Consider the following 27,500-nt stretch of genomic DNA (forward strand, 5'->3'; position numbering starts at 1 on the left):
ATATATACTCCTCATATGTGTGATACAAATGATACCAAAAGAGTGCGACTGAGTAAATACAGAAGCTCTTTTTTTTATTTTTTATCATTAAAAGTTAATTTAGAAAAAATTTAATATCCATTCAATACAAGATTTATATTGTGTTATGTTGTGTGATACAACAAAAGTTTTGTTTGCCAATAGTTGATTTTAAATAATGGGAATAAAGAGCTTTCAGTATACATGAATTTACTTCGAAGTCCTAATTTAATAATTACCATTTAGCAAACCACGAAGTTCAAAGGTATTAGCATTTCGCAAACTAGCATTTCCCGTTCAAGGAAATTTATTTTAATTAGCAATAGAATAGTATTAAAATGAGTTACAAGACAAAATGCACAATTAAAACGTCTTTTTGCGTTTTGGTCTTTGTGAGCCAAGTAAGTAGCTTTTATTTGTAACCTCTTGGAAATGTTTTAAAAATAATTATACTTTTTGAAAAAATAATACAAATTTATTATTATCTAATTTTTTAGGTGCACAACTGAGCTACTTGATTGAAAATATCAGAAATGACACTGGTTTTAATTGGCAAAAGTTGCCTTTAATTAGGTTCTCCATCGGATCACATTTAGTTGGCTATGCTGGTCGTTTTTTGAGATTAAACAGCTGCTTGTTCCCCGTATAACAGGTAAAGCCAGATTACATTAAGAGTTCTTTAGCATAACTTGTATTACTAAATTTACTATATACTTGTTTTACTAGTATTAGCATATACTTGTGTTTAATAAATTATGAATTAAATAAATAAAATAATATTCTGGTAAAGTTTCTTTAAAGCAATTGCTATTAACATAATTATAATTTTATTTATAAATTTATTTCATTGTCACAATTTAATTTTCTTTTTCACTGTGACAAGTTTTAGTTACCAGTTTAATGATGTTTTAGGAATCCATGAATAGGCATATTGAAGATCTTTTCTAATGTATTAAGGTTGATAATAACCAGTAGTCGAAATGTCTAATGTTAAAAATATTTTTAGAACAGATGCAGAAGATAATTAAAATGCTTAGATATAAGTTATTCTAATTTTAACTAAATTCGTTCTACTTTGCTATTGTATTTATTTTTATTTTCAACATTTTCATTAATAGTACTTGATCCAGCAGCACCTTTGTATAAGTATCACACACAGACACCATAATTGATGCGACTGATTAAGAGTTTGTTGATACATATTTTATACATAGTAACGCAAACACATTGCTTTTATTGGGTTTTAATGCAGAGCCGCAAATGGGTCACCTTGACTTCTTCCTAATGAAGGATATTATTAGAAACGGTGTGAAAAATCTGCTTCAGGTCCTTCTGCCTTGTAGAATACGCCTTTTTAAGCAATTGTTGAGAGTTGCCAACTCTGAGTAAAACACCTCTTGCCTTGGGGCTCTTGGTTGAGTAAAGGCTAGAGATAGCGACGCAATAAAAATACTCGTCTTAGGACGAAAAAAAAAAATTTAGCCGCATACTGTCTTTAAGAAGGTAACCAAGGCAAAGATTCAAGGGGTAAACAAATTCTATCTGTTTACCAGCATCGAACTCCTTTTTCGTTTTTTAGGCTTGTGAGGATGTATTTTTTATTACATTGTTTCCAGTTTAGGATGTTGAATGCTGGATCTTCTTAACTCAATGCATGGGTTTTGCTTGTGTCTCTGTTTTTGTGACTAGGCAACTCAATCTCTTATCTTCTAATGAGTGTACAGCTCTGAAACTCAGTTTAATGATTCTGAGGCCGGCTGGTAGTCAAGTCTCCCAAACACTAACTTTCAGAGGTAGCTCTCAGAGAGACTGATTCCATCAACAGCTGAAAAATATCAAAGTATTAATAGTGCCGTGTTGCTCATTGATATTGTCCGTGTTTGTACTTCTGGTGTGCACTGTCAAGGCGATACTTGGAGTCCTTCGTTATGGTTTAGAATTTATTAATGGTAATTGCTTTGGTTATTAAACAGTGTACTGAGTACTGCCTATGCTTTAAGTCAAGTTCTTTAACAAGTATAAAAATGAATGAAGTACCAAAAACTATAAAACACAAAAAACCATTGTCATCACCAATTTCTCTTAACTTATCATTCACTAATATTCGTTGACTTCGAAGTAAATTTTTTTCTGCTGAGTCTTATCTCTTGCAAAAACCTACTTTTTCTTCGTGAGACTAATTTGAGCTCAGCTGACTTATCCTGTGAAATTAGTGTTGATGGTTATCTTACTTTAATTCATAAAGACTCTAATAGTCACATGCATGGCCTGCGCATCTACATTTGTTGGGAAACTCCCATTTGTTGGGAAACCAGGTTTAATTCCGCAGGCTAATCTTTATGTGCTTTTGACCCTTAGATAGAAATCTTTTGTCTTCCTGTTGACAAATGCGCTTTTTACATAACTTCGTTATGTAAAAATATTTTATTCCCTTTCGACAATTTCAGACCAAGTCTCACTCTTTTCCATGGTTTTCCTCACATTGTGCTGCAGCAATTGCCAATTGAAACCGTTACTTCCATATCTTTCAGCAAAGCAATTCTCCAGAAAACAGACGTCTATTTACTACTGCTAAAAACCATTGTAAAACGATTTTGTCTAACGCCAAAGTCCACTATTTTCATGTCATGAAATTTCGTATTTTATCCTTAAAATAAGGCTCTCGTGACTTCTGGAGAATTTATGATAGTATCACTAATAAGGGCAAATTTGTAATTCCACCTCTTTTTTATGGTTCAGACTTTGTCACCTCACCTAAAAAAAAAGCTGAATTGTTTGTTAAAAACTTTTCATCATATAATCTCTTAGTTCCGATAGTTGCGTTCTACCTGATTTAACCGTCAAAAAGGTTGATCGATTGCTTGACATTTGCATCACTCCTTCTGTATCTTCTTCTTCTTTTTTATTTTTTTTCAGTTTACATTTTGTGTTGTAGTAAATAAGTTACTTTCACACACACAAACAAGGCTTCTGAAAGGAGATTGTACTGATCTTATCATCAGAGCCTTTTACAAGCATGTTTATATAAACTACATCAAAACATAATCAACAAAATAAAACGTAGTTAACAATAAAAATTATGAAGAAAATATAAAACTACAATTAAAAAAATCTGACTACATCATCCATTAGGATAATTAAATTTTTTAGTTTATATTTGAAATTTGGAAAAGTCGTCTTATTCTGTAACACCAAAGTTCATCTTATTCCGTAACACTAGAGTTCTTCAAGGTTCTATCTTTGGCCCTATACTCTTTTTAATTTGCATTAACAATCTTTCAGATATTCTTTCATCTAATGTGTCATGATAAAAAGCCAACACACTTTGATTGCTTGGAGAGGGCGTTTGAGCTTGAAAATATTCTCACTTCTTCTACAGCATAGGACTCATAGTGGCTGGTTAACTTTATTTCAGATAAAACTAAATTTTTTTCAACCAATCGTTATCGCAATAGTTTATATCTTCCTATATTTATGAAGGGTAATGTATTCAATGACTCTTACTTTTGATCTTTCTTGAAAACCATATATAAAATCCGTTGCAAAATTAGCATCTTCGAAGGTTGCATCTCTTTATCGAGCTTGACACTGTCTTACTCCGGATTATATTCGCAATCTCTATAAATCTCAAGTCCGGCCTTTTAAGGAATAATGTTGCCATATCTGGGGCGTATTTTCTAATGATGCCCATTCTCATTTAAACAAGGTGCAAAAACGCATTATCAATATAGTTGGACCTGCTCTTGCAGCCAACGTCCAACTACTATCACATCATTGCAATGTTGCTTCTCCTTTTTTTTCTACAGATCTATAATGGACACTGCTCCAAAGAGCTAGCGTCTCATTGTGCCATCTACTAAATTTGGTTTTTGTATTACTCGACATTCAAATAAGTCTCATTTTTTTTGTAACTGTTCCTGAGTGCTCCACAAACTATTATTATTCTAAATTTTTTTTCCCGAATATCAGTTCTTTGGAATTCGCTTTCTTTGTCTTGCTTTCCAGATTCATATAATTTGCAATCCTTAAAGTTGTTTGTCAATCGTTTTCTTGATACAATTATCATCTTTTGTCATCCAGTAACTTCTAGCTCTAATTCGTTTTTGCTTGCAGCTTTGTTGGAAAGGAAGATGCGTAAAAAAAAAAAAAAAAAAAAATGGTTTTCTTCTTTTTTTATTATGATTTTTAAATTGGCTTTTAAAAATATGACAAAGATAGAAATACTATACATAAAAAAGTTTAAAAAGATAGCTATGTTAAAAAAAAAATGTCATTCAAGTTTGCTGTTGTTGTGGTTCCAAACCATATTAATATGGTTATCTCTATCGCAATATGATGCATTTTAACGAACTATATATTTCATGTGTTGCCCAGTTTTTGGTATGCAGCCATTGTCGCTCTATATAGGCGTTTTATGGACGTTTGTTTTAAACGTCAATCTGGATTTCATTCTAAACGGATAATTGACCAAATATGAACGTTTTGTCGAAACGCTGTTTTGACGTTTAATAGACGTATGTGTATTTACTGGGATAGGTCTTGAAATTTATAAACAAGATATAGTTACAAAAGTAATGAAATTTATAAATAAGATATAGTTATAAAAGACCTGGTCTTATATTTTATATTTTTTATAACTATTATAATATGTTTGTAAACTTTTATACTATACTACTTATACTATACTTTTAGTTTATAAAACTGTTATAAAAAGTTAAAACTATATATAAACTTATAAACTTATATAAAACGTTTTCTTATAGCTGGTATTTAGAGAAAAAATGTTTGCACACTATGCTTGTTTATGTTTTGGCAATTAAACAAAATTAAAAGATCAAGCATTTTGCAATGGAAATTTTATAGTAACAATTTTTATCAAATACTTTTAAAATTTAATCTCATCAGCAAAAAATAAAAGTTTACATAAATGTTATGTCAAAGGTTACTAAAAAAATTAATAAACTCATAAACAAATATTTTAGATGTTTTCTTTGGTTACGCGATATCAAAAATCTTCCTAGAATACCGTCTAGCGCTTGTTCATCTTGCACCTGTTTTTGCAACATCATCATCTACATTCGTATCCTGATCGTCTGATTTCGTAACCCGATTTGTAACCGCAAAAAACTAATGTAAAATAGTTATCATTTTATATGTAAATTTATAAATCAAAATTGGAATTACACAGAACTTAACATATAGAGGATTTTTTGAATGGAAGTTTCCGAAATATCCTGCACCACCTATGTTTATTTTTCACATTAAAAAATTAGTAACGTCGCGACATTATATATACAATTGTTTATCAGCTCTGTTATCTTTAATAAATAAAACTAAGAGTGGAATGCAAGAAGGGAGCTTGAGTCAAGTTCGACTTGAATTTTACTTTGTGACCAATAGCGGCAGAGTATTGGTTTTTTCCACAAAAAATATTCTGCCGCTATTGGCCACAAAGTAAAGTTCAAGTCAAACTTGTCTCAAGTTCGCTTCTTGCATAACATAACATATACAATGGTTTACCAGCTCTGTTCCACCAATTTTCTTCAGCAAATGTAACTAAGGGTGAAATGCAAGAAGGGAACTTGAGTCAAGTTCGACTTGAATTTTACTTTGTGACCAATAGCGGCAGAGTATTGGTTTTTCCCACAAAAAATATTCTGCTGCTATTGGTCACAAAGTAAAGTTCAAGTGTAAAGTTCAAGCCAAACTTGACTCAAGGTTGCTTCTTGCATTCCACCTTAAATTAAGCTAAAATGCATCTAAAATAAAAAAATAAATATTTAGTTATTAAACCTCTTGATTATTGCAAAGATGAATGCCTACCGTGACACAATCATACTAGCGTTTATAAAATGAATTTAAACTGTTTATGAAACTTATAAAAAAATTTTTGCAGCAGGACTTTCATAACAAGAGATCAGTAACTCATATTTTTTAACTTTGTCAATGTTGCCATCAATAGTTTCTAAAAGATCGGAGTCCGTTGATTAGTTGGCATTTAGAAAAGTAGATTGTCGCGATAAAAGCTTTTTAACTTCCATGAATTAAAATGGCGTATCCGACACTTGGTTATTATTTATTTATCAGTCGTTTTGCTTTCCGTTGATATAAGAAAATGATTCTTGAAAACGCATTTAAGTCTTATTTAATTATTTAGCCAATAAAAAAAAATTGTTAGCAAGTTTTTTATTTCGCTTTAATTATGCCTACTTATACCGCTTGATTTTAGCTGTTATGCGTTTCTTCTGACCAATGCAGAGTGGGCTAGAAATTTTTTTCCGAGGCCATTAGTCCCAAAAAAATTAAATTTTCTGCACGTTTATTTTATTTTATTATTGAAACATAGATGCTTAATTCTACTCAAAAATGTATCCGTTTAATTACTATAGATAAAGGCAAGTTTGGTAGAACCATTCATAATGTCTTTAAAATTGTCCAATTTTCGCAAATTTTTTTTTGTTCAAAAATGCTTTTCCTCAAAATCTACATAAATTTTTTCAATTAAAAAAACTTTGGACTATTTTTATTTTAGATAAAAATATTAACTCAGTGCTTATAAAAAGTATATGTTTTAGTTATATATTTGTATTTAATTTATTCATAATATGTCTTAGAATTGTTGATATTTTTTAGGTTGTTATGTACATTTCCTCATCTTCCTTTTTTTAAATACCACTCGAAGGATGTTTGAGTTTCTGATTTTCGCATTTACCAAACGGCAGTTATTGTTCAAAAAAAAACCCAGCTGCGACCATGTATTCTTTATAATATATTTTTTCGTTCAAAACCGACGACTTTTTTTGCTTTTATAAAAACACTGTTAACATATTTTTTAAGGAAATTAGTTTATTTTTGTATTTTTAATTTTATTAAACACATCGAATCGTCATTGTTTAAAATAAACTTTTTTTTTATTATTTTAAAGTTTTCAAAAAAGGAAACAAAAAGAAAATCATATCACTATAAATACATAATAATTAAATATTAAAGTATTCGATTCCAACCAAATACCACTAACTTGAACTTGGAATTAATGATAATTAGGAAGTATAAAGGTTGTTTAATACTATTAAATAAAATCAGCTGCGACTAGCTGTACTTTAAACTTAAAATCGATTTTAAAAATTCAAGATTTTAGACTAATTTACTTTACAATGCATTGTGACGTGAAGAAAATTTATTTGTCTGGAAATTTGAAGTTTATATGATATTGAAGACTAATTAGTTGATAATTGCAGCAACTTGATTGAAAAATTATAACGTTAAAAACTTTAAAAAACCTTAAGCATAAAAAATTAACGTAGACACTATAAAAAAATTGAAGTTAGACACTTGCATATACTTACACGTTAAAAAATAAATAAACTATTCGGTGTCACTAACATCCTGCATATAGACTTTTAGTGATCTACACTAACTATACTTTATTTTGTTAATATTAAATAAATATTTAAAACTGAGAATTTATTTTTTATAGCTCAAGGTTAAAAGTTTATTCCTATTTTACAAATTAGTGCACAAAATAATTTCGTTTAAATCAAAAGGTAAAAATAATATAAACAAAAATTTAATCACTAAATTCAAAGTCAGCATAGAAATAAAAAAAAAATCAGTGTTTTCATTTTCAGAAAATTCGATAATGTCATTAAACTCTTTATTTCACTTATGTTTATTGGTTTTAGTACCTCTTTTTTATTACCAAAATCATCATCATCCAACTCATTATATTCTTCATTCACACATATATCATCATTATCATCATTTGTATATTCCTTTTCAGTTTCTTGAAAAAGAAGATCTCTTGCATCTCCTTCTAGATGCATTTTTTATGTTTACATTTTGATCTTGCATAGCTAAGAGATTAATGAATTGGGTCACTCGAAAGCATTAAGATATTGAATTGGTCCGTCACTGTAGCTTTTCAATCAAATTAATAAGTGTTTTGTTAGCGAATTTTTTTATTATCTTTATTCCGAGCTTCAATTGCTTCCTCAGTGTACATTCAAATTGGTAGCATAAATCTATATATTGTCAGACTGCTATGAATGAGTAGTTTGTGTACTGAGGCCAGATATATATATATATATATATATATATATATATATATATATATATATATATATATATATATATATATATATATATATATATATTAGACATATTTATAAATAAATTTTTTCACGGCACAATGCATTGTAAAGTAAAAATTAAATTAGTCTAAAATCTTGAAATTTCAAAATCGATTTTAAGTCTATATTATTGCTAGTCGCAGCTGATTTTAATTAATAGTATTAAACAACCTTTATACTTCGTAAATATCATTAGTTCTAAGTTCAAGAGAACGGCATTTGGTTGGAATCGAATTTTTAAATATTTAATTTTTAAAAATGCATAGTCGCAGCTGTTTTTTTTTTATCAATAACTGCCGTTTCGTAAATGCAAAAATCAGAAAATTAAACAAACTTCGAGTGCCATTTAAAAAAAGGAAGATAGGAAGTTTAAAAAAACACCTATAAAATACCAACAATTTTAAGACATATTATGAATAAATTAAATACAAATGTATAACTAAAATATATATTTTTTATAAGCACTAAATTAATAAGTTTATTTAAAATAAAAATAGTTCAAAGCTATTTTAATTGAAAAAAGTTGTCTAGATTTTAAGGATAAGTATTTTTGAAAAAAAAAAATTTGCAAATTTTACAATTTTAAAGCCATTATGAATCGTTCTACAAAGCTTGCCATCATCTCTAGTAATCAAACGGATACATTTTTGAGAAGAGTTAAGCACCTATGTTTCAATAAAAAAATAATTAAAAAGTTTAGATTTAACTTTTTAGGGACTTTTGGCCTCGGAAAAAATATTCTCGCCCGCTGTGCACTGGCTATATTACTATATTATAATGTAATAAACATTTATTAAATGTCGATCAAACGTTTAGAATAACGACTTTCATTAGTCAATATTGTAAACGTTTGATCGACGTTTAATTAAGGTCGATTAAAGATTTACAATATTGACTAATATAAGTCGATATTCTAAACGTTAGATCGACGTTTAGTAAAGGTATATATAAAAAAGTTTTAAATAATAGATTTCAATAGAAGCGTCGATTTTTGTCAATAATAGGTAACTAAACATATATATATAGTTTATATATATTTTTAGTGACCTATTATTGACCTGCGATATAGCTCTTATTACTTATATAAAGCTAATTATATAAGCTAATTATATAACGTAATTTAATTTATATAAGATTTAAAACTTAAATTAATTAAAATTACGTTAACTAAATTAAAGAAACAATCTGACAAGATCCTAAAGTTTAATATACACTTACTTAAAATAAATTTAAACGCTTTATCTACGTTAATTAGACAAGACTTAAACGTAAATTAGACAAACTAATTTAACTAAACGCTTTATGTACGTTTAATAATCCTATGAGAGACGTCTAAAATGCGTTTAAATACAAACGTTTTATGGACGTTTGTTCTAAAGGTGAGTTGTTCTAAACGTGGAAATCTGTATTTCATTCTAAACGGATAATCGACCAAATCTGCTGTTGTGAATTTTAATTTAAACAATCAGTAGCATTAATATAATTTGTGTTATATATTTATTTGTTATATGTATTTTTTACAAATGAAGAGGCAGAAAAGGAAAAAAAAAGCGAAAAAGATATGTTTTCAATTTGAAATATATATACTTAGCACTTAGTTCAGAATTTACTGACCACTTAAACTGTGTTTACTAATGCATTTGATTAAGTGCAAAATTAGTGGGCAGTGGGGAGATTTTTAATCTGGCGCTCAATTTGGAGAACAGTGACATGACATTCACTGACTTGTTTTTTTAGTAAGGGTTTATAAGGAAATATTATATAACGTTAAATGAAATTATCAATATATTTTCTTACATTATATACGCTTCATGCATCCAGTGGCGGATTAAAACTTTTTGAGTCTTAAAGATTTTTTAAAGCAGGAGACTCTTTTCCATGTTATTGATTAAAAATTTTATTTTCAAAGTTTCTTTTCAAAAAACTTTTTATTTAGAATCAGTGCCCCCAAAGCTGCAGGGCCGGGGGCTAAAACTCTTTAATCCAGAACTGCATGCGTCATTAAATGGTTAATTTTATTATTTTTACTTTTATTTTAAACCTCTCCATTACACTAGCAGGATTGGGGTCAAATAAATTTGATCAAATTAAATACAATTACAAATACTTTAATTCTAGATTTCTGAATACAAATTTATCTATAAATTTATTCAATCAGCATTTTCCAGATACCAATACAAATGTGCTTTAGGTCAAGAAAAAACACAACGATTTTTTCAAGACAAGACTTGTAAAATGATATTCTAAATAAAAGAATGAAAACAAGACTAACAAATATCGTTTAAGGAACAATTTTCAATATATTTAAGTGTTACTTAAAAAAAAAAAAAATGAACCTCATTACCGAAGGTAAACTTACTTTCGAAAAATGCTGTAAATATATCGTGAACAATATTAATAATGGTATGGTCAGTTGAATACCCTGGCTAAAATCAAAATTGTTTACTATATATAATATTATTTATATTTAGAAAAGTTAAAATTCGGTTATACATAATTCGCTCTAAGATTTTCGAGAAGCACGGAAGAATTAAAATTGGTCTGTAATTTTCAGGATTGGAAACGTCTCCTGATGTGAAAATAGGTATGACTCTATGTAAAAGAGAGATTTTTAAGTATTTTATTGATTTTTTAATTACATTACTACTAATAAAATCATACCTCACACTTTAGTTTAGTTTTAAAATATATACTGCATTTAAGACTTCCTCTTCAGTAATTTCATAATTATCCATCTTAGTGGTCTTATTAGGAGTCTTATTATTATTATTATTATTATTTTATATATATATATATATATATATATATATATATATATATATATATATATATATACATATATATTTATATATATATATGTATATATATATATAATATACATGTATATACATATATACATGTATACATATTGTTTCTTTTATATATTGTGTGAAGTTTACATTATTTATTTTTTATTATTGTTCTTTACATTTTGATGGTAAGTTTTTACATGCTAGTAAAACGCATGAAATGGTTTCAATGGTGTTTTTTATTTTAGAAATGTTAGTGTCACATACAACAAAATTCGATTTGGTCAGTAAGTTAATAGACGATCCTTTAAAGAGAGCTCGTAATAGAATAGCATAAAAGTTATTTTGCTATGTTTTCGTATGCGTATATTTTGTATGCTTACATTGTAAATAAACACAATACATTTAAACTTTTAGTTATTTATCCGGGTTTAGATTGTTATACCTAAGTTTTCATTTGTAAATGAGTTTGTTTTTTGTGTATAACTTTAGTTATTTACTTAAATAACTTACACGTAAAACGTGTAAAACAAAACGTTCAAAAAATTTTTAGAAAAACATCCGGACACCGCTTTATATGGGCGTTTAAAAAACCAATTAAAAACGTTTGCTAAACATTCTTGTGCCCACTGAGATAGAGCAGTTCTTTTAACGAATATTTTTTTGGGACACCGCTTCTTAGTTAATTGATTCAATTATTCATTAGGATTTTGTTTTTACCGTGCAAACACTTATCTAAAAGAATATTATTTCCAAAGTCAATAAAAATTGGTTCTATAAAATCTCTATCTTTCTACTTTAAGTTGGAAAAAAATTCAGCTAAAAAAATCATTTTTATTAACTATAATCTTTGCCAGGGTGATGAAAATAATTTGACATTTTTCTTTAGTTATTATGTTTCTCTGGCAACGGAGTGCAATTTTTCATAAATCTTCTTAATATTTGTGTATTTTATTTGGAACATATTATAACTTCGTTATTGCTTTACTTTAGAAAAGAATTTTTGAAGGGTTTTCTTCCTTAAAGTGGTAACTTATAGATTTCATGGAACGGTACTATAAATTTTAAATTAGTATTTATTAAATAATATTTAGTGCTATATTGTATATCAGTTTCCGAAAACAGCAACAAAATTTTTTTTTTTTTTTTTTTCAAGGGAAACCCGCTGCAGTTTTTACATTTAAGAAACAAAATTGGTCATGCCCACCATGCCGTTTCTCTGGGTCAGCTAAATGGGTTTATCATTAAATTTCGACGACGCTGGTGCTCTGAAAAGACCTTTTTAAACAATAGAATTTTTTTATAAATTTATTACTAAATAACAATTTTAAAATTAAAGTACCAAAAAGTAATGTTTTTTTGTTATAAAAACAAAAAAGTATGTACATACTATTTTTTAAATACTTGGTAATTTAACTTTTAGTAAATCATTCTAAAAATATAAAGTATTTAAAAAGTCAGCCGTTTCATGGGAACTAAATAGGTTTTAGGTTGAGTTAAAGGTAGTTGGAAACTATTTAAAAAACCAAATATTTTAAGGAATCTATCAAAAAAGAAAATTTTTATCAACTATGAAAATTGTGTAAATTTCAAACCTAAAGCCTAAAGGCTTTGTGATAATATGAAACCTAAAGACTTTGTGTTAATATCTCTTTTAAGTTGAATAATGTCAATAAAAATTTTATGCAAAATAAGAGACAAGAAAAAAAAAAAATTTTTAAGCCTACATTGATGAAGACCAATTTTGATTTGTTAATGTTCACAGTTAATTTACTGCGTTTAGACCATTTGGATATGCTTTTAAAATCATCATTCATAACGGAGAAGAATTTCTAAATATATTGTAAAACAGTATTAAATTATTGTCATAAATAATAATATTTGAGGTTTTTGTTGTAAGTTAAATTTAAAAACAATAGTTACCTTAATATAGAACCTTAGACTGCATTAAATATTTGGAATCATTTTTTTGACAATCTATTCCACTTAAGGGGAAACTACCCTCAAATTTTATCAAAAATTGGATTTTCTTTCTTCTAATAATTGTTGACCAAAAATTGATAGAGTAAAGCAGAGAACAAAGTATCACAAAAAAAGAAGAGTATATAATGTGAAGAAAAATAAAAATGCATTTAATGTAAGCGGATGTGAGTAAAATGACAGTAATATTTTAGGAAAGTTAAATTCATTACAAATGTACCAAGTTAAAAACATTAAAAAAAGTTGTGGTTAAAGAATTATAGACACTGAAATTTTATCTAAAGTTCTTTCATTGTTAATGTGTCCTCAATGTGAAAACTGTGCATTGTACTAATGTGATCACCATGATAAAAAGAAAGTCTATCATCGTTGCCATATTTGAAGTGTACTACACTATCTTGTGATTATAAAAATGAATTTTATACATCAGATAATTGTGATAAAGGGTTTGATATTAACAACAGGACAATATATGCAATGAGAGTATTAGGACATGGTCATACTGGAATTGAAAAATTTACTCAGCTCATGAATATGCCTAAACCGATGACACCCAAAGACTATACAAAAATAACAACAACAAAAAAAACAACGTGAAAAGTGTTGCAAATGAGACAATGTCAGATGCAGCAACAAAAATAATTCTGACTGAAAATAAGAATTTGATTTAGTAAAGTGTCTGCATGGCAAAAGCCAGATATATGTAATGAGAGTTTTAATAGTTTAATATGGAAAATATTACCAAAAATTAATTATGTTGGTTTAGCCAGTTTATAGTTCGAAGTATACGATGCTGTTGCAAATTATAACATTAGTATGAAGTCTGTTAAATTTTATTTTATGAAAAACTAAATAAGGAACCAGGATATTTTACTTTAGATGGTTGCAGACTCATAAACAAAAAACGAACAAATCTATCATTAATTAAATCAAGTAAAAGTTTTAAGAATAAATGAAAGTTGTTACAACGTCAACGATTGTAAAAGAATGATCACCAAAAGTCAGTAGAAAAGTCCAAGGAATGTTATGAATCTGGTAGTTTTTAAAATATTCCTTTAAAAAGTATTTTTTTTAAAGATATATTTATGAAATGAACAATAATTTATGATTTTATTTTTTGTTTTGCATTTTCTGAGAATTTGCTTTTTAAACACACCGGTAAAAAAATCTTGAAAACTATACATGCTATCATGATGAATTTTTCAGGGATTGTTCATTTTGCTAATATTTATGATATGATCGGAGTAGAATTCCTAATATGACTTGAAATTTTGAGTTATTTAGTTTTTTTTTTTTTGCATTTTGACCTTTTTTTAAATAACCTAATTTTTCTGTAGCCTTTTAATGGAAAAAAAATATTTCTTAAAAAATCTGCTTTGTTCATTCACAAATTTAGATACTTAGAACAGTTCTGCAAAACTTCATTGACACTCCTTTACTCACAAGTATTTATTTTTTAACGGCGTTAACACAGTTTTTGTGGTATTTTCAGTTATTTTTTTTTGGTTAATATAGCAACGAGCTACCATTTTATGTATTTTTAATTTCAGTATAATATTACCTATGTGACTAAAGAGAAAGTTACTTTATATGCGTAGTTTGAAAATTTGAGGGTAGTTGCCCCTTAAAATAAAATATTTACGTACAAGTAAATAAATTCTATAGAATTTTACAAGCTTGCAGATATTCCGTTGCATTAGTCTTTCAAGCCGAATATCATGACCAAGAGTATTGAATGCTTTTGATAGGTTAATAAAAACACCAAATGTATATTGAAATTTTTTAGATTTACGTACAAAGTTGACTTTTTTTTATTAGCTTTGAAGAGTAGATTTATGAAAGTCGCTTTCAAAATAACAGGCTTTGCTATGAGTTATATTATCGGACACATCTAAAAGAAACTTATCTCGAAGTATCTAACCAATTTAAATTCAAATAAAAGCCGACGGAGTTGAAAACTATAGGAGTGAAAGCAAAAAAAAAAAAATAATAATAACTAACTTGAAAAAGAATTTTGTAGATATTGTGGCATAATTTATTTAGCATTGGTAATTTATAAAAACTTTTTTTATTTTTATTCTAAAGTTTTATTTAATAAAAAACAGAAAATGTTAACACCATAGAAATATAAAAACGAAATATTGACAATATAAAAAAAAAAGAATCAAAATTTTAACAACATACAAAAACAAAATGTTAACAAAAACAAGATGTTAACAAGTGCAAAAATAAACAAAAAATGGTAACAGTATACAAAAAGGTTAACCATAAAAAATGACCGGAATAGAACAAGAAAATTTAAAAAAAATGTTTAATTGTAATGCGTTAAAAATAATTAAACATTTTTCTATCTTTTAATGGACGAATCTATTCCGAATTTTGTAATACATTTTTTTATTGTAGATGATTATTTGCATCAGGCAAGATTAGTACTTCCTTCTTCTATTTCAAAACTGAAATAACGACTACTCCGGGATAATTTACTTTCAAACAACTCTCGTAATTCTGTGAAAGTAGGTCGTTGCAACGGATCTTCATTCCAACATCGTAACATGTAATCAAACCTAAATATTGTAAAACTCAAATCTTTATTTTTTATATTAAATCTTAAATAATTTAGTTAAAAGAGTATAGAAATAAGAATAATCATTACATAAATTGAGAGCAATTATCTGGTCGATCCATACGGTAACCATTCTTTAAAAGATCAATAAGCTCTCGATTACTTATCGAAGGATAAGGTATTTCTCCTATAAATAATCAAAAATAAATAAATTAAATAAACTAATAATAGATAAAAGAGACTTGATTATTAAAGATAATTGAAATAGCTGTTCAGTTACCTAGCGTTACAATTTCAAATAACACAACACCGTACGACCACCTAAATCATTTTAAACTTATAATTATGCAAAAAAATTAACACACTAAATAAATCGATGTATACAAAAACGTTCTAAGTCATAAAAACCGTTTTTTCGGGCAACGAGAAAAAACTTATTAAATCCAAAATTATTACTTCAATAAATTCAATAAAAAAATATGGGTGCTTTTTGACATCTTTAAATATTAGATTTGTTAAAATATATATCAAAATTTGTGATATATATATATATATATATATATATATATATATATATATATATATATATATATATGTGTGTGTGTGTGTTTTACATAGTTAAAGTTGTCTGACTTAAAAATAGTTTTTATGACTTATTACGTTTTTGTATACATCGATTCAAATAATGAATCGCAACGTCAACTTATAAAAATATTTTAAAAAAAACTTAAAAAATTTACACGTCACTGTGTGATGTAAACATATGGTCAAATATAGCTTCTACTGACATCCATTTAATTGGTAAACGGCGCCTATTGCACCCCATGTAATTTAATTCACTACTGATTTTACGCGTTAAACCAAAATCCGATACTTTTACATTTTTATTAGCGCCAACCAAAATATTCCTTGCAGCAAGATCTCGGTGTACAAGTTTAATACATGAAAGGTATTCCTGAAAAATTGCAAATCAAAAAATATAAACAGAATATTAAGTAAAAAAATCTTATATTAAACAAACTCATACCATTCCAGATGCCACTTGCCATGCAATACTAAGCAAGTCATTAGGCGTTATAGCTTCAGTTTCAACAATGGAAATCTCATGCGTGGAATCTTTTATCTGGAAAAGAATTAGAGTTAAAATGAAAAGTCTAAAATAAAAGAGTGAGCCCTCCACCTGATAGTGTAGCCATAAAAACAATATATTTTTAAAGGTTATTTGAAATAGTAAGTTCTGAATAATAAACGAAGTTTAAAACACAAAGTATGATTTCTTAAATAAATTTATAAAATCATACTTTTCATTTATAAATTTATTTGTTTCATAAATAAATTTATGAAATAAAAACCTCAAGTAAATTTTGGTAGGTTGGTGTAAATATAATGCTTGCTAATGAATCTCCGTCAGTCTTTGAAACAATAAGCTATAAAAGCAAAAATACATTCTACATGTATAAATAATTTTCTTAGATATATGGAAAAATACAATTTTTAAAAATTAAGATGCTTTAGTTTTTTTTGGTGATTACGGCTCAAAAGCTATTAATTTAAAAAAATTTTGATAGTTTCTGCGCTGTATCCAAAAAAATTCAAACTTTCTATTAAAACAACAATAACATATATATGTATAAATATACAGGGAAACATGCAAAATAGTTAATGGGGAAAGAAACTTTTTAGTAAGAATTCTCTAGCGGGCATAGAACGTTCGTTGGATGTCTAAAGGAAGACGTACGGACAAGTGACAACTATAAGACGTCTTACGGACGTCTGTGCCCGCTGGATCAACAAAAAAATTAAAAAGTGGGTAAAAACAAAATTTTATATATAAGGGGCCATCTATAAATGATGTCAGTAAATATAGGAGGGAGGGGGGAGGGGTATTGAAAAGTTTGGCTAAAATTGACAACGGGGAGAGGGGGTGTAAATTCAGACCAAAATGACGTCAATTTGAAAAAAATTACGTTTATACAAGCAGATTATAAAGGTATTTACATCTACAATGTGGTATAGAAATGATATACATGCTTTGTCAAAAATTTGCTGTAAGTTTTATAATTGTATTACCATTTGACTGCTAATCTAATTGTTTATAAATCCGTCAGGGTAAGGGTTAACATTTTGTATATAATTTTAACAATCCTTATTCGCTCCCAAGCGGAAAATGTGCTTCAAATCAAACACATAAAGCCATTTATCATTATTTCAAATACGATTATCATTATTTCAAATAAAATACTCTATCTGCTCTTTAGCAGCTTGTAAAACAAAATGTAATGCAAAAACATAAAGTCATTATTGCAAATATGAAATGCTAATTGCTCCAAAGTGGCTTGAAGTAATTTTTTTAAACAGCTTGAATAATTATGACAGGAGCAAAATCATTATTTTAATTGTGATGTAAACAATACTGATAAACCGATGATATAAATATGGATAAAGCAGCGAATCTGATTATACCTCAAGAGGACGATAACTGTTTAGTTTGCGGAGAGCATTCACTATCTCTTATTTTAATCGAAGATCACTTCAACAACGCATGGGAAGATGAGTAATTGAATTTATATTATAAATATAAAATAAAATTTGCTTATTCTGATTTGTCTGTTTATTATTTGATGAGATATTAACTGTTCTATAATGTAATTTGCTGAGCCTACTACTACTTAAATGTATAACACAATCAGGAAAAAATCAAGGGTGTTTATTCATTTTTTTAATGTTACTTTAGGGGGGAGGGGGATACAAAAACTGACATCATATATAAGGAGGGTTGGCCAAAAATTGACAGTTTGACAAAGGAGGGAGGAGGGTCAAAATTTTGAAAAAAATTACTGACATCATTTATGAACAGCCCAATAGCTTGTATTTTAAATGAGCTGCCCAGAAGCCAATGCAGTTAAGTCCATTTTTTTTATATTTTGCAACTTTTTGGAGATTTTGATGGAATAAATAATAATCTTTTTAGTTATTAAAGGATTTACTCGTTGGGTACTTTATTCTAGGTTAGACAGCCCTTTTACAGCTTGTGAATATAATGTATAATAATTTCAGAAGCCATTTCAGAAGCAAATAAGTCCACCTTTTATCAATATTTTTTTACATAAACATTGAAATAAAAGTTAAATTCTTCTCCTTTTTTCGTTGGTAACACTGAAAAACAAGAAACTCATAGTAACTATAACCATTACTTCTGATTAGAATTGTTTAAGTTTTATGCATGATCTTAACGATCTTTTCTGAATGATCTTAAGATTCCAACATTCTATGCCTAAACATATATCTGCAAATATTAGATTAGAAGTCTCAGTAGTTTTAGTATAGATACTTCGGCCAGTACTGTTATTGGTCTCATTTATAATTACACTGCTAGGTGTATCTACATTGTGTTTAATCTATTACTTTCATTTATAAGGCAAAAGGAGATATCTGCTGAAATTAAACTTATACTTGGTGCGGTACATACTTTACTTTGCTTTAGTTGTTTAAAAAATCTGGGTGCTCATCTAGTGACTTACTTAAAAGATCTAAAAATGATTGGCTTACTAAATCAGTGTTGAGTCTAAACCTATACTATGGCATGGGAGTCGTGAAAGCACTTGAGACTTGTCTAATGGAAAAATTCCAGTTTTGCAAAAACCAGCTTCATGGTTATCATTCCCATGTTTATTTAAGTTGGTAATTAAATGGTCTAAATGTCAAGGAAACTCAACTTCAGTAAGAAAAAGAATTCTCCCTTTCCTTTCATTCTCATAATATTTTGCGTCAGTTAATCTACATTGGTCTATAGTAAGTAACATCTACTGGCTGTGAGAGATGTGTAAAGTTTACTGGTGGAATAACATAGCATTTGTCACAAATGCTATGTCATTGCTATGACATGTATCCAATACTACAATGCTTAAATGTGAAGATATGTTATCACCAATAACGACACTACTTCTTAGAGCCTTGTTAAGTCTTGGAAGAAGTAAAGAGAAAAACCAGTCTTCAACACTTTTGGTGGCCGATGTTCAATCCATGTATTTTATAACAATTTTTTGTAAACAGTATATGTAACAATTCATCATTAGCATTACCACAAAACATTAAGAGAATGAGGTATTTGTAGAATTAATTGTGCACTAAGGATACTTACATCCACTCTTTGTTTATTTTTTATTTTTTACTAGGATCATCACTGAGATTGGTTTTGCCATAACTCCCTATATTATCAGGTGATATATTACTTACTTCATTTGATAGTTTTATGAAGTAGTTATCAATTCCAGTAGTTATCAATATCAAGTTTTGAAACAAGGTATAAAGAAGCCCATTTTGTCTAAATACCTTTTTACTATGCGTCTTAAATCATATGGATCAAAAGGAAAGCTGAACTCAGATGATTTTATTGCATATGCCTTAAACATGTCTTCTTCTTTTGATGTATATATCTCCTGACTACCATACTATTTTTTATTATGTCTGTTTAATTTTGTTTTTAACTGTTGACCTTGGTATAACTCATTTCAAAGCTGTCTTTGTGTAATTAAACCATTCATTAAATCTTTGAATACAATTTCTATTTGTTCTAAGGTATAAGTAACATATTTTCTTCTTTTACGATTTGGTTTGTAATTTCATGGTATATTTCAATTATGAACAAAACAAATTTTAATTTACTTTTATACTGATTTAGCCACTATAAAAGGTTTATATTTATCATTCCAACGTATAAACTCCCATAATATCTACAAATGATCGCTAAAAAAAGTTTTTATAACGCATAGGTAGACTTTAGCCTGAGCCTATGTCACCTCATGTAGTGGATCAAAAACAACCCATTTTTTGAACCTCATTTCAAAAAAAGTAATAAAATAATAAGCTTTCAAAACAAAATAGAATTAAACACTAATGGCTTAAAACTAATTCAGTAAATATTCCAGTGAAAAACCTTTTCTAGGTAATGCTATCAATGTAAAAGTTTACACATCTGAAAGAAATAAAATTTTTAGTGCTTCTTCAAAAGTGTTATTTACAATATCATCGCAAAGACTCAAGTTAAGTAAACTAAGAAAACTAAGTAACTAATAAATTTCCTATAATGAGCCATATACTTTCAACTAGCATACCTTGGTGTATCATATTTAAACCATTAAAAGGCATTAAAAAATTATGGCTTGGATCAAAGCCACCCAGCTTTACGGTATTAATACTACATGATTTTTAGATTACCACAAAACAAGGCTTCATTTATCCTAAGCAGAGCATTAAACATCTGCATTAGAGTCCGAAAATGAAAATTTTGGATACTTAAAGAGAAAAAACTGTCTGACATCGGTAACAATGAAAAGGATTTGAGTGACACAAAAAAATGATTATTATCAGCTGCAATGCTTTTATGGTTCTGTTTCTAATAGAGTACGAAATGTTAAGATTTGAAGAACATTTTGATAAAAATTATAGTTCATGTATGTCTTACATTGATACAAAATCCAGCTTGTTTATTAACAATTCTTTAAAGTTTATATATTATATATATATATTTTTTTGTTTATTTGTTCAAGTATATTAATTACTAATATTTGATAAGTACTTACAATTTCACTGCAACTTCTTTACAGGGTTGGAAAAAACTCTGGGTTTTTTAAAAAAACCCAACCCAAATGGGTTTTTTTGGGTTTTATTGGTTTTATGTGTTTTTTTGGGTTTTTTCAAAACTGACCATTTATAGTTCATTTACCGTATATGTTCTTATTTTTATTGCCAAAGTACCTTAAGTCTCTATTATATTTTGGAGCTCCTGGACTAGTCTAGGAGAAGTGTTTTGGAATTTCCTGATTTATTAACTAGTTGACATTATTTATTTATATTTTAATCATAATAGAATTTATTTACAGAAAAAAAAACACTTTTTAATTTGAACATATATTATGGCTCCTGGATCTGCAAGAAAGCTTGCAGATGAATGGAACGACGTGACTAAGTTTTGAAAAACTTTTTCTGGAAAAGTGATACTGCAGTGCCAGTGCAATTATTGCAATGAAATTATTAATAGCCAAAAAATAGAAAGAATCAGAATTCATTTAAAAAAATGTAAAAAAAAACCCATCTGCTGATATTGCAGAACGAAACAAGAACTTTATTTTAAATGATGGCCAAGTATCATCTCAGACATCTGCAAACTTGTTGTGTAATTTTGTTAGCCCAGTTACTTCAAAATCTTTTGAAGCATCAAGCACTTCTGGTGTCGTTGGGAGTAGCTACTCTGGTTCAACATCAACCCCATATAAAAAACAAAAGTTAATAGAAAACTACATTTCAAGAACAAGCTCAGACCAGAAGGATGTTTTTGACTTGCAAGTTGCCAAATTTTTTTTTGCATGCAATATTCGATTTAATGCTGTAGAAAATAGGGAATTTGAAAATTGTGTTAATTTTTTGAGACCTGGTTACGATCCTCCGAACCGGAAGAAACTTTCAGGAAAGTTACTGGATAAAGTGAACGATTAGGTAGTTGTATCTATGAAAAGTGAATTTACAAATAAAAGGAGTACTATTACATTGATACAAGATGGTTGGGGCAGTATCACAAATGATCCAATTATTGCTCACAGTGTACATAATGGAAAGACCTCATATTTAATCTCCGCTTTAGATGCAGGAAGTAAAAGAAAAACTTCAGAATATTGTGCTCAATTTGCCATTCAAGAAATAAAACACATCAAGAAGGTTAATGAGCAAGATGGGAGTATAATAATACTGAACATAGTATTTATGTACATAGTATTTACTTTAATTTAAATTAGGTAAAAATATAAGAATATTTCTCTACTTCCAACAGGTATTTGCCATTTGTACAGATAATGAAAACAAAATGAAAAAGATGAAAGAAGTTCTTAAAGAGGAATATCCGTTGTTACTTAAATATGGATGCTCAGCTCATTACTTAAATTTAGTTGAGAAGCATGTGACACCTAATTTTCTGGCACATTTAAATGAAGTCATCAAATACTTCCGAAACCATCACCAACCACGTGTGAGTAAATATTGTTTAAAACATATTATTTTAATTTTACAGTTTAATTTTTTTGTACTTTTTTATTCAGTGAATTATGTTAATATATCAACTAATTAAACTATTTCTTAATTTCAGGGATGGCTTTTGGATGATAGGAATGGAGTTATGCCTAAACTTCCTAATGATACACGATGTAACTCTCAAGTAGACTGTTTAAAAACTTATATTTAAAATTATAACCACTACCTTGATATTATAGAGAAGCATGAAGGTGGTATTAAACATAATATCAAGAAAATTATAGATAATGCTGGAATTTTCAGAGAAGCTAAAAATCTTCTAATTCAACTGGAGAAATGTGAAATAGCTTTAGATAAGGTAGATATGTAAAGCAAAATTGTTATGCATTAAAATCTTTTAAACTATGGCTTCAATATACTATTTAAAATATATGCAAAGATATTTAAAAAAAGAAGTTATATTTATAGCTACAAAGTGACTCAACATCATTGTCAGATGCATGTGAAGTTTGGTTATCTCTCCTGAAGGATGAAGACCTGAAGCCATAATATATGGAAATTAAGTTAAAGTTTGTTGAAGCAATGGAGCCTTTTCATTTTTTGGCAAATTTGACATTAAATACCAAGGTATGGCAACCAAATCTAACCCAAAAATTGAAAGAACAAACTTAAAACTACATTAGTTTAACTTATATAACTTACATAAGACATTAGTTGATTCTAGACTACTGACACAATTTATGACATAATATCCATATATTTACATTTCTCATTTTTAATATATAAAGCAGGAATACAATATTCTTTAATTTTAGGAAAATCTTTAGGCATTGAACAAGAAGCTGCTGCATAAGCTTGGCTAAGTGATAGGCACAATGAATACGTGGCTGGATACTATAATTTCAGGCTAAAAGTCACAACTACCTTTCCACCGCACATGTTCAACGATAACTTTATTTCTACAATTTCAAGTGAAAGATGGTGGAGTATAATAGATTTGAAGCAAAGGCTGCATCAAAAATCTATACCACTGCTAGAAGGGTTTGCAAAATTTTTTCAATCTCTTCATAGTTGTCCTGCAAGCACTGGCTCCATAGAAAGAGTGTTTTCTACTTTTGGTATTGTGTGGAGCAAGTTAAGAAATAGGTTAGGGAGCAATAGAGCTGATAAGCTCGTTCGGATATACAGACATTTGAGAGGCGAAGAATTTGATTGGTAAATAACAATGGCCAATCATTTTGTTAAGCTTTTGAAACTTAAAGAAATATAGTTTGTTAAAAAGAAAAGGAAAAATCTAACGCCTAAAAAGAAAAAGAAAAATCTTCATTGATTTTTTTTTTTCTTTTTAGGCGTTAAACTAATTTCCCTAATAATTTTTTCTGTATAACCCCAACCAGCTATACAAATGATTAATCATATTATGGATTATTCTGTAAGGAGTTTAAACAGTATAATATACATATGAATTTCATAATAATAAATCCAATATTATTTACAATATAGGGTTTATAAAAGCTAAGAATCTGTTGCAAAAAAAGATATTTTTAAAAAAACCCAAATATCTTTGGGTTTTTTTGTTTTTTTTTGGGTTTTTTTATGGTGGGTTTTTTTGGGTTGGGTTTTTTTGCCAACCCTGCTTCTTTAATACTAATATTTTTTTTAAACAATATTGCTGCAACTCTTTCACTCCTTTAATACTAGTATTTTAGTCAGGTCTAAAACACATAGTCTGTTTTCATAAGGTAGATGCTTTATACTATGAGTTATCTTAGTGGTGAGTCTATGAACTTTCTCTAAGATATTTATAACTTCAATTGTGTGTGGGTTCCAACTCGAGGCAGCAAATTCGAGCTGAAGATGCTCTTAAATTATGTTTAATTATAATTATGTTACGTATAATTATAATTGTTACCATAATGCTACATTGCGTGAAACAAATGTCCTTTTAAGTATGGCAAACAATTTCATGGCCATAGAGGTAGCAGTGCATTCCTGGGAGTTTTGTTTGAGGTTATTGTTTACTAGATGCCTATATCACACTCACATGAGGTCTATTTCAAATTAATTCTAGTCAATTTATCAACATCAAGCGAAGTCTAGATGTGATTTTTATTCAAGCGACAGATGTAAAGAACTTTGCATTTAGAGATGTTTAGCCTCGTATGCCATAATCTTGTCAACTCAGTTATAGCATCAAAGTATTCCTGGAGCACAGTATAGTTATTCTGTTCTTCACAAAGTCGAATTGGGGCAAATAGTTTTGTGTCATTTGCAATTATTTTACAGATTGATTTAATTTTTTCTAGAAGGTCATTTATAAAGATTACAAAAAGCATTGATCCCAATACTGACCTTTAAAGAAAACTGCTAGAAACTGGTGCCTGGTCCAATAACGCTTCACCCATGATTACTCTTTGTTTACAATTGCTTAGAAAAGATTTCACTCATTTCAGAGTTTGACAATTGATTCCACACCCTTCTAGTTTCAGGATCAAACTCATATGGTGAACCTTGTCAAAAGTCTCGGCAAAGTCAAGTAAGAGCAAGTTTACAGATGATTGATTATGTTTCTAGGTAGTTTATTGCAGAGTACCCAATCCAAATTGACTCAACACATAGTTTACTATAAACAGATACAAAGGTATTGTAAGCATCATTTATATTTCTGTTGGCTAGTAATAATGTCCAATCCAAACTTGATACTTCAGTGGACATAGCAGTGAAATCACCTTTTCTTCAGTTAAATTTTGGAGCGGGTGAATATATTTGTCCAATCAGTAGGAAGACTATAACTCCAACGAGACTTAAACTTGTATAAATGTACTAATTCACATGTATACACTTACTTGTAATTATATGACCATGTATAATATTCTATACTTAAAAGAGTGCTCAGTAGTGAAACTAAGAGTAGCAATATCATATTATATTATTAACGTTAGTATTTAGCTGATACTTGATACTGCATGTAACATATATACATATGTTTAATTTGGTGTCCCAAATAAAAAAACTTTTTAAAAACCTATGCTGCTACCTCCTTAATGTGTTCTATATTATAAAATAACACTGGATTTAAAACTTTTTTAAATAAAAAATAATTTTAGGGGTCCCCTAAGACTCTTGAAAATCAGACAGATCCAAACACTTATCAAAAAAATAGTTCTTTAAAAGTGTATTAAGGTGGGCCTCAAAAAAAGCGAAATTATATAAAAATTTTAAAAATGTTCATATAAAAAAAAAAAAACATAGCTTAAAAAAATTATTATCAAAAACTCTTGCTAATTTCCCTATTTTTCGTTTTTAGTTAAAAAAAAACATTATTTTCTGTTAACTAAAATCTTAAATAATAATTTTTTTATGAAATGATGATTATTTTTGAAGTTTTTATATAATTTCGCTTTTTTTGAGCCACAACAACACATGCTTTTGAAAAACTTTTTTATTAATAATATTAGATACCCATTAAATGTCTACTAGTGTGTGATTTCTAGGGCTTTTCTAGGAAGAAAATTTGGGAGGCGGTACCCATGTCCCAGAGAACCAGAGAAATTTAGCAGAATTATTGGCAAATACAGACGTTTTTTTCTCAAAAAAACAAAACAGTATTTGCCAAAAAACCATAAAAAAAAAAAAAAAAAAAAAAAAAGGTACTCAAATTTTAATTTAGGTGGCACCCAAATCGGGGACTAAATATGGTTGATGCTGTCGAAAATGGTCCAGAATAGCCCCTGCATTTAGTAAGAAGTAAATGATGTTTTTGTAAACACTCTTAAACATATATTTTATCAGAAATGGTCGAATCAGAAATAAAGGATGCTGATTTTTTGTCATACCTGAAAATAGCTTGCCAAATTAAGGCTTTTTTAGCAAACTTATCATGCCTTATGTTTTTAAATTTCTTTTATGTTTTTCCTCTATATTTCCGCATTATAATAGACAGCACTTAAAATTTGCTGATGATTGTACTTTATATAAGTTTCATCGCCTTCAATAATTAAGAAGTTTTTAGAAATGTCATTGTCATACAAAGTTTTCAGCGGGTTCTTGCTCTTCATTTTTGAATTTCAGAACGCTTAGGCACTTTTTGTGATTTAAAAGCTTAAAAAACATGTTTATTTGGAACTTTTAAAGCAAAATAAAGAGAAAATCTTTCTCTTTGAGAGCGTGGGGTTATTCATAAAATTGTTAACCATTTTTCAAACCATTTTTTTAACTTGAAAAACCTCTTTTTTTCCATTTCCAGATTTGTCTATGATCAATTTTGTTTGGAAAAAAGTAAAACTACAAACTAACAAGGAAGGGACCTATTTGCAACTTTTATGCTACTAAATTGTATCCTCTATTCAGATTTTTTAAATATTTGTGAAAAGTTTTTTTTCTAACATCATTTTCTTTGGTCATTTTTGAAAATTCCCAACCACCGTATATATATACAGAGCCGGCTCGTGGAACTTATTTTATGTGTGCGAAAATAAATAAGGTGCCTTTATGATTTAAATTCCGAGGAAGCTTGCTCGCGAAAATGTATTTTTTTTTAAAATTATAAAACATCGTATACTACAAATAAAATAACTTTCTTAACAATTTTATTGATTTTAAACATATTTTTAGTTAGAAAACGTAATACGTTTAACTTTAGATTTTGCAAAAATTAATTTTAAAGTATCAGTATCTACAGATTCAGCATTTTTGTTTTCAATGGAGAATATGGACGAACCATTTAAACGTTTTTGGTCTATTGTTGATTGTAAATAGTTTTTTATTAATTTTAATTCTGAAAAACGACGTTCCCCTGTACTCACTGTTACTGCTATTGTTAATAATATTTGTATGGAAATACAAACATTAGGAAACAGTTCTTCAAGCTGACTATCATAGGTCAATTTAAGCAATGATTCCGCCCATTTTTACCCGTCTCATTTCCGTGAAAACAAATTTAGTTCCCGAAACAAATCCTCTGAATACACATCTTTTGTTTCACCATGAGTCAACACT

The 27,500-nt window shown here is 28.2% G+C and overlaps 1 protein-coding gene and 1 long non-coding RNA gene across 3 annotated transcripts in view; one reads left to right on the forward strand and one right to left on the reverse strand.

The window, feature by feature from the left end:
• LOC136082161 (uncharacterized) overlaps window positions 1-11,346 on the forward strand; it is an 11,491-nt gene extending 145 nt beyond the window's left edge. The window contains exons 1-3 of one of the 2 annotated variants that reach the window (XR_010639447.1): window positions 1-670; window positions 10,619-10,731; window positions 11,185-11,346. The exon at window positions 1-670 is cut by the window's left edge and continues 145 nt beyond it. This is a non-coding gene — a long non-coding RNA (uncharacterized LOC136082161). Of the gene's footprint in view, window positions 671-4,781; window positions 4,881-5,000; window positions 5,268-10,618; window positions 10,732-11,184 lie in introns of those variants that run through there. The other variant, XR_010639446.1, reaches the window with a different exon arrangement.
• Window positions 11,347-14,979: 3,633 nt separating this feature from the next.
• The window catches only part of LOC136082707 (uncharacterized), a 94,054-nt gene continuing 81,533 nt past the window's right edge, over window positions 14,980-27,500 (reverse strand). The window contains exons 20-25 of the mRNA XM_065802127.1: window positions 16,832-16,906; window positions 16,507-16,602; window positions 16,220-16,434; window positions 15,760-15,800; window positions 15,570-15,666; window positions 14,980-15,480 (exon numbers count right to left, since the gene is read on the reverse strand). Coding sequence (XP_065658199.1) covers window positions 15,333-15,480; window positions 15,570-15,666; window positions 15,760-15,800; window positions 16,220-16,434; window positions 16,507-16,602; window positions 16,832-16,906 — 672 coding nt within the window. The 3' untranslated portion in view covers window positions 14,980-15,332. The remainder of the gene's footprint in view (window positions 15,481-15,569; window positions 15,667-15,759; window positions 15,801-16,219; window positions 16,435-16,506; window positions 16,603-16,831; window positions 16,907-27,500) is intronic.

This window comes from Hydra vulgaris, chromosome 07 (assembly GCF_038396675.1).
Source record: "Hydra vulgaris chromosome 07, alternate assembly HydraT2T_AEP".
NCBI classification, from domain to species: Eukaryota; Metazoa; Cnidaria; class Hydrozoa; order Anthoathecata; family Hydridae; genus Hydra; species Hydra vulgaris.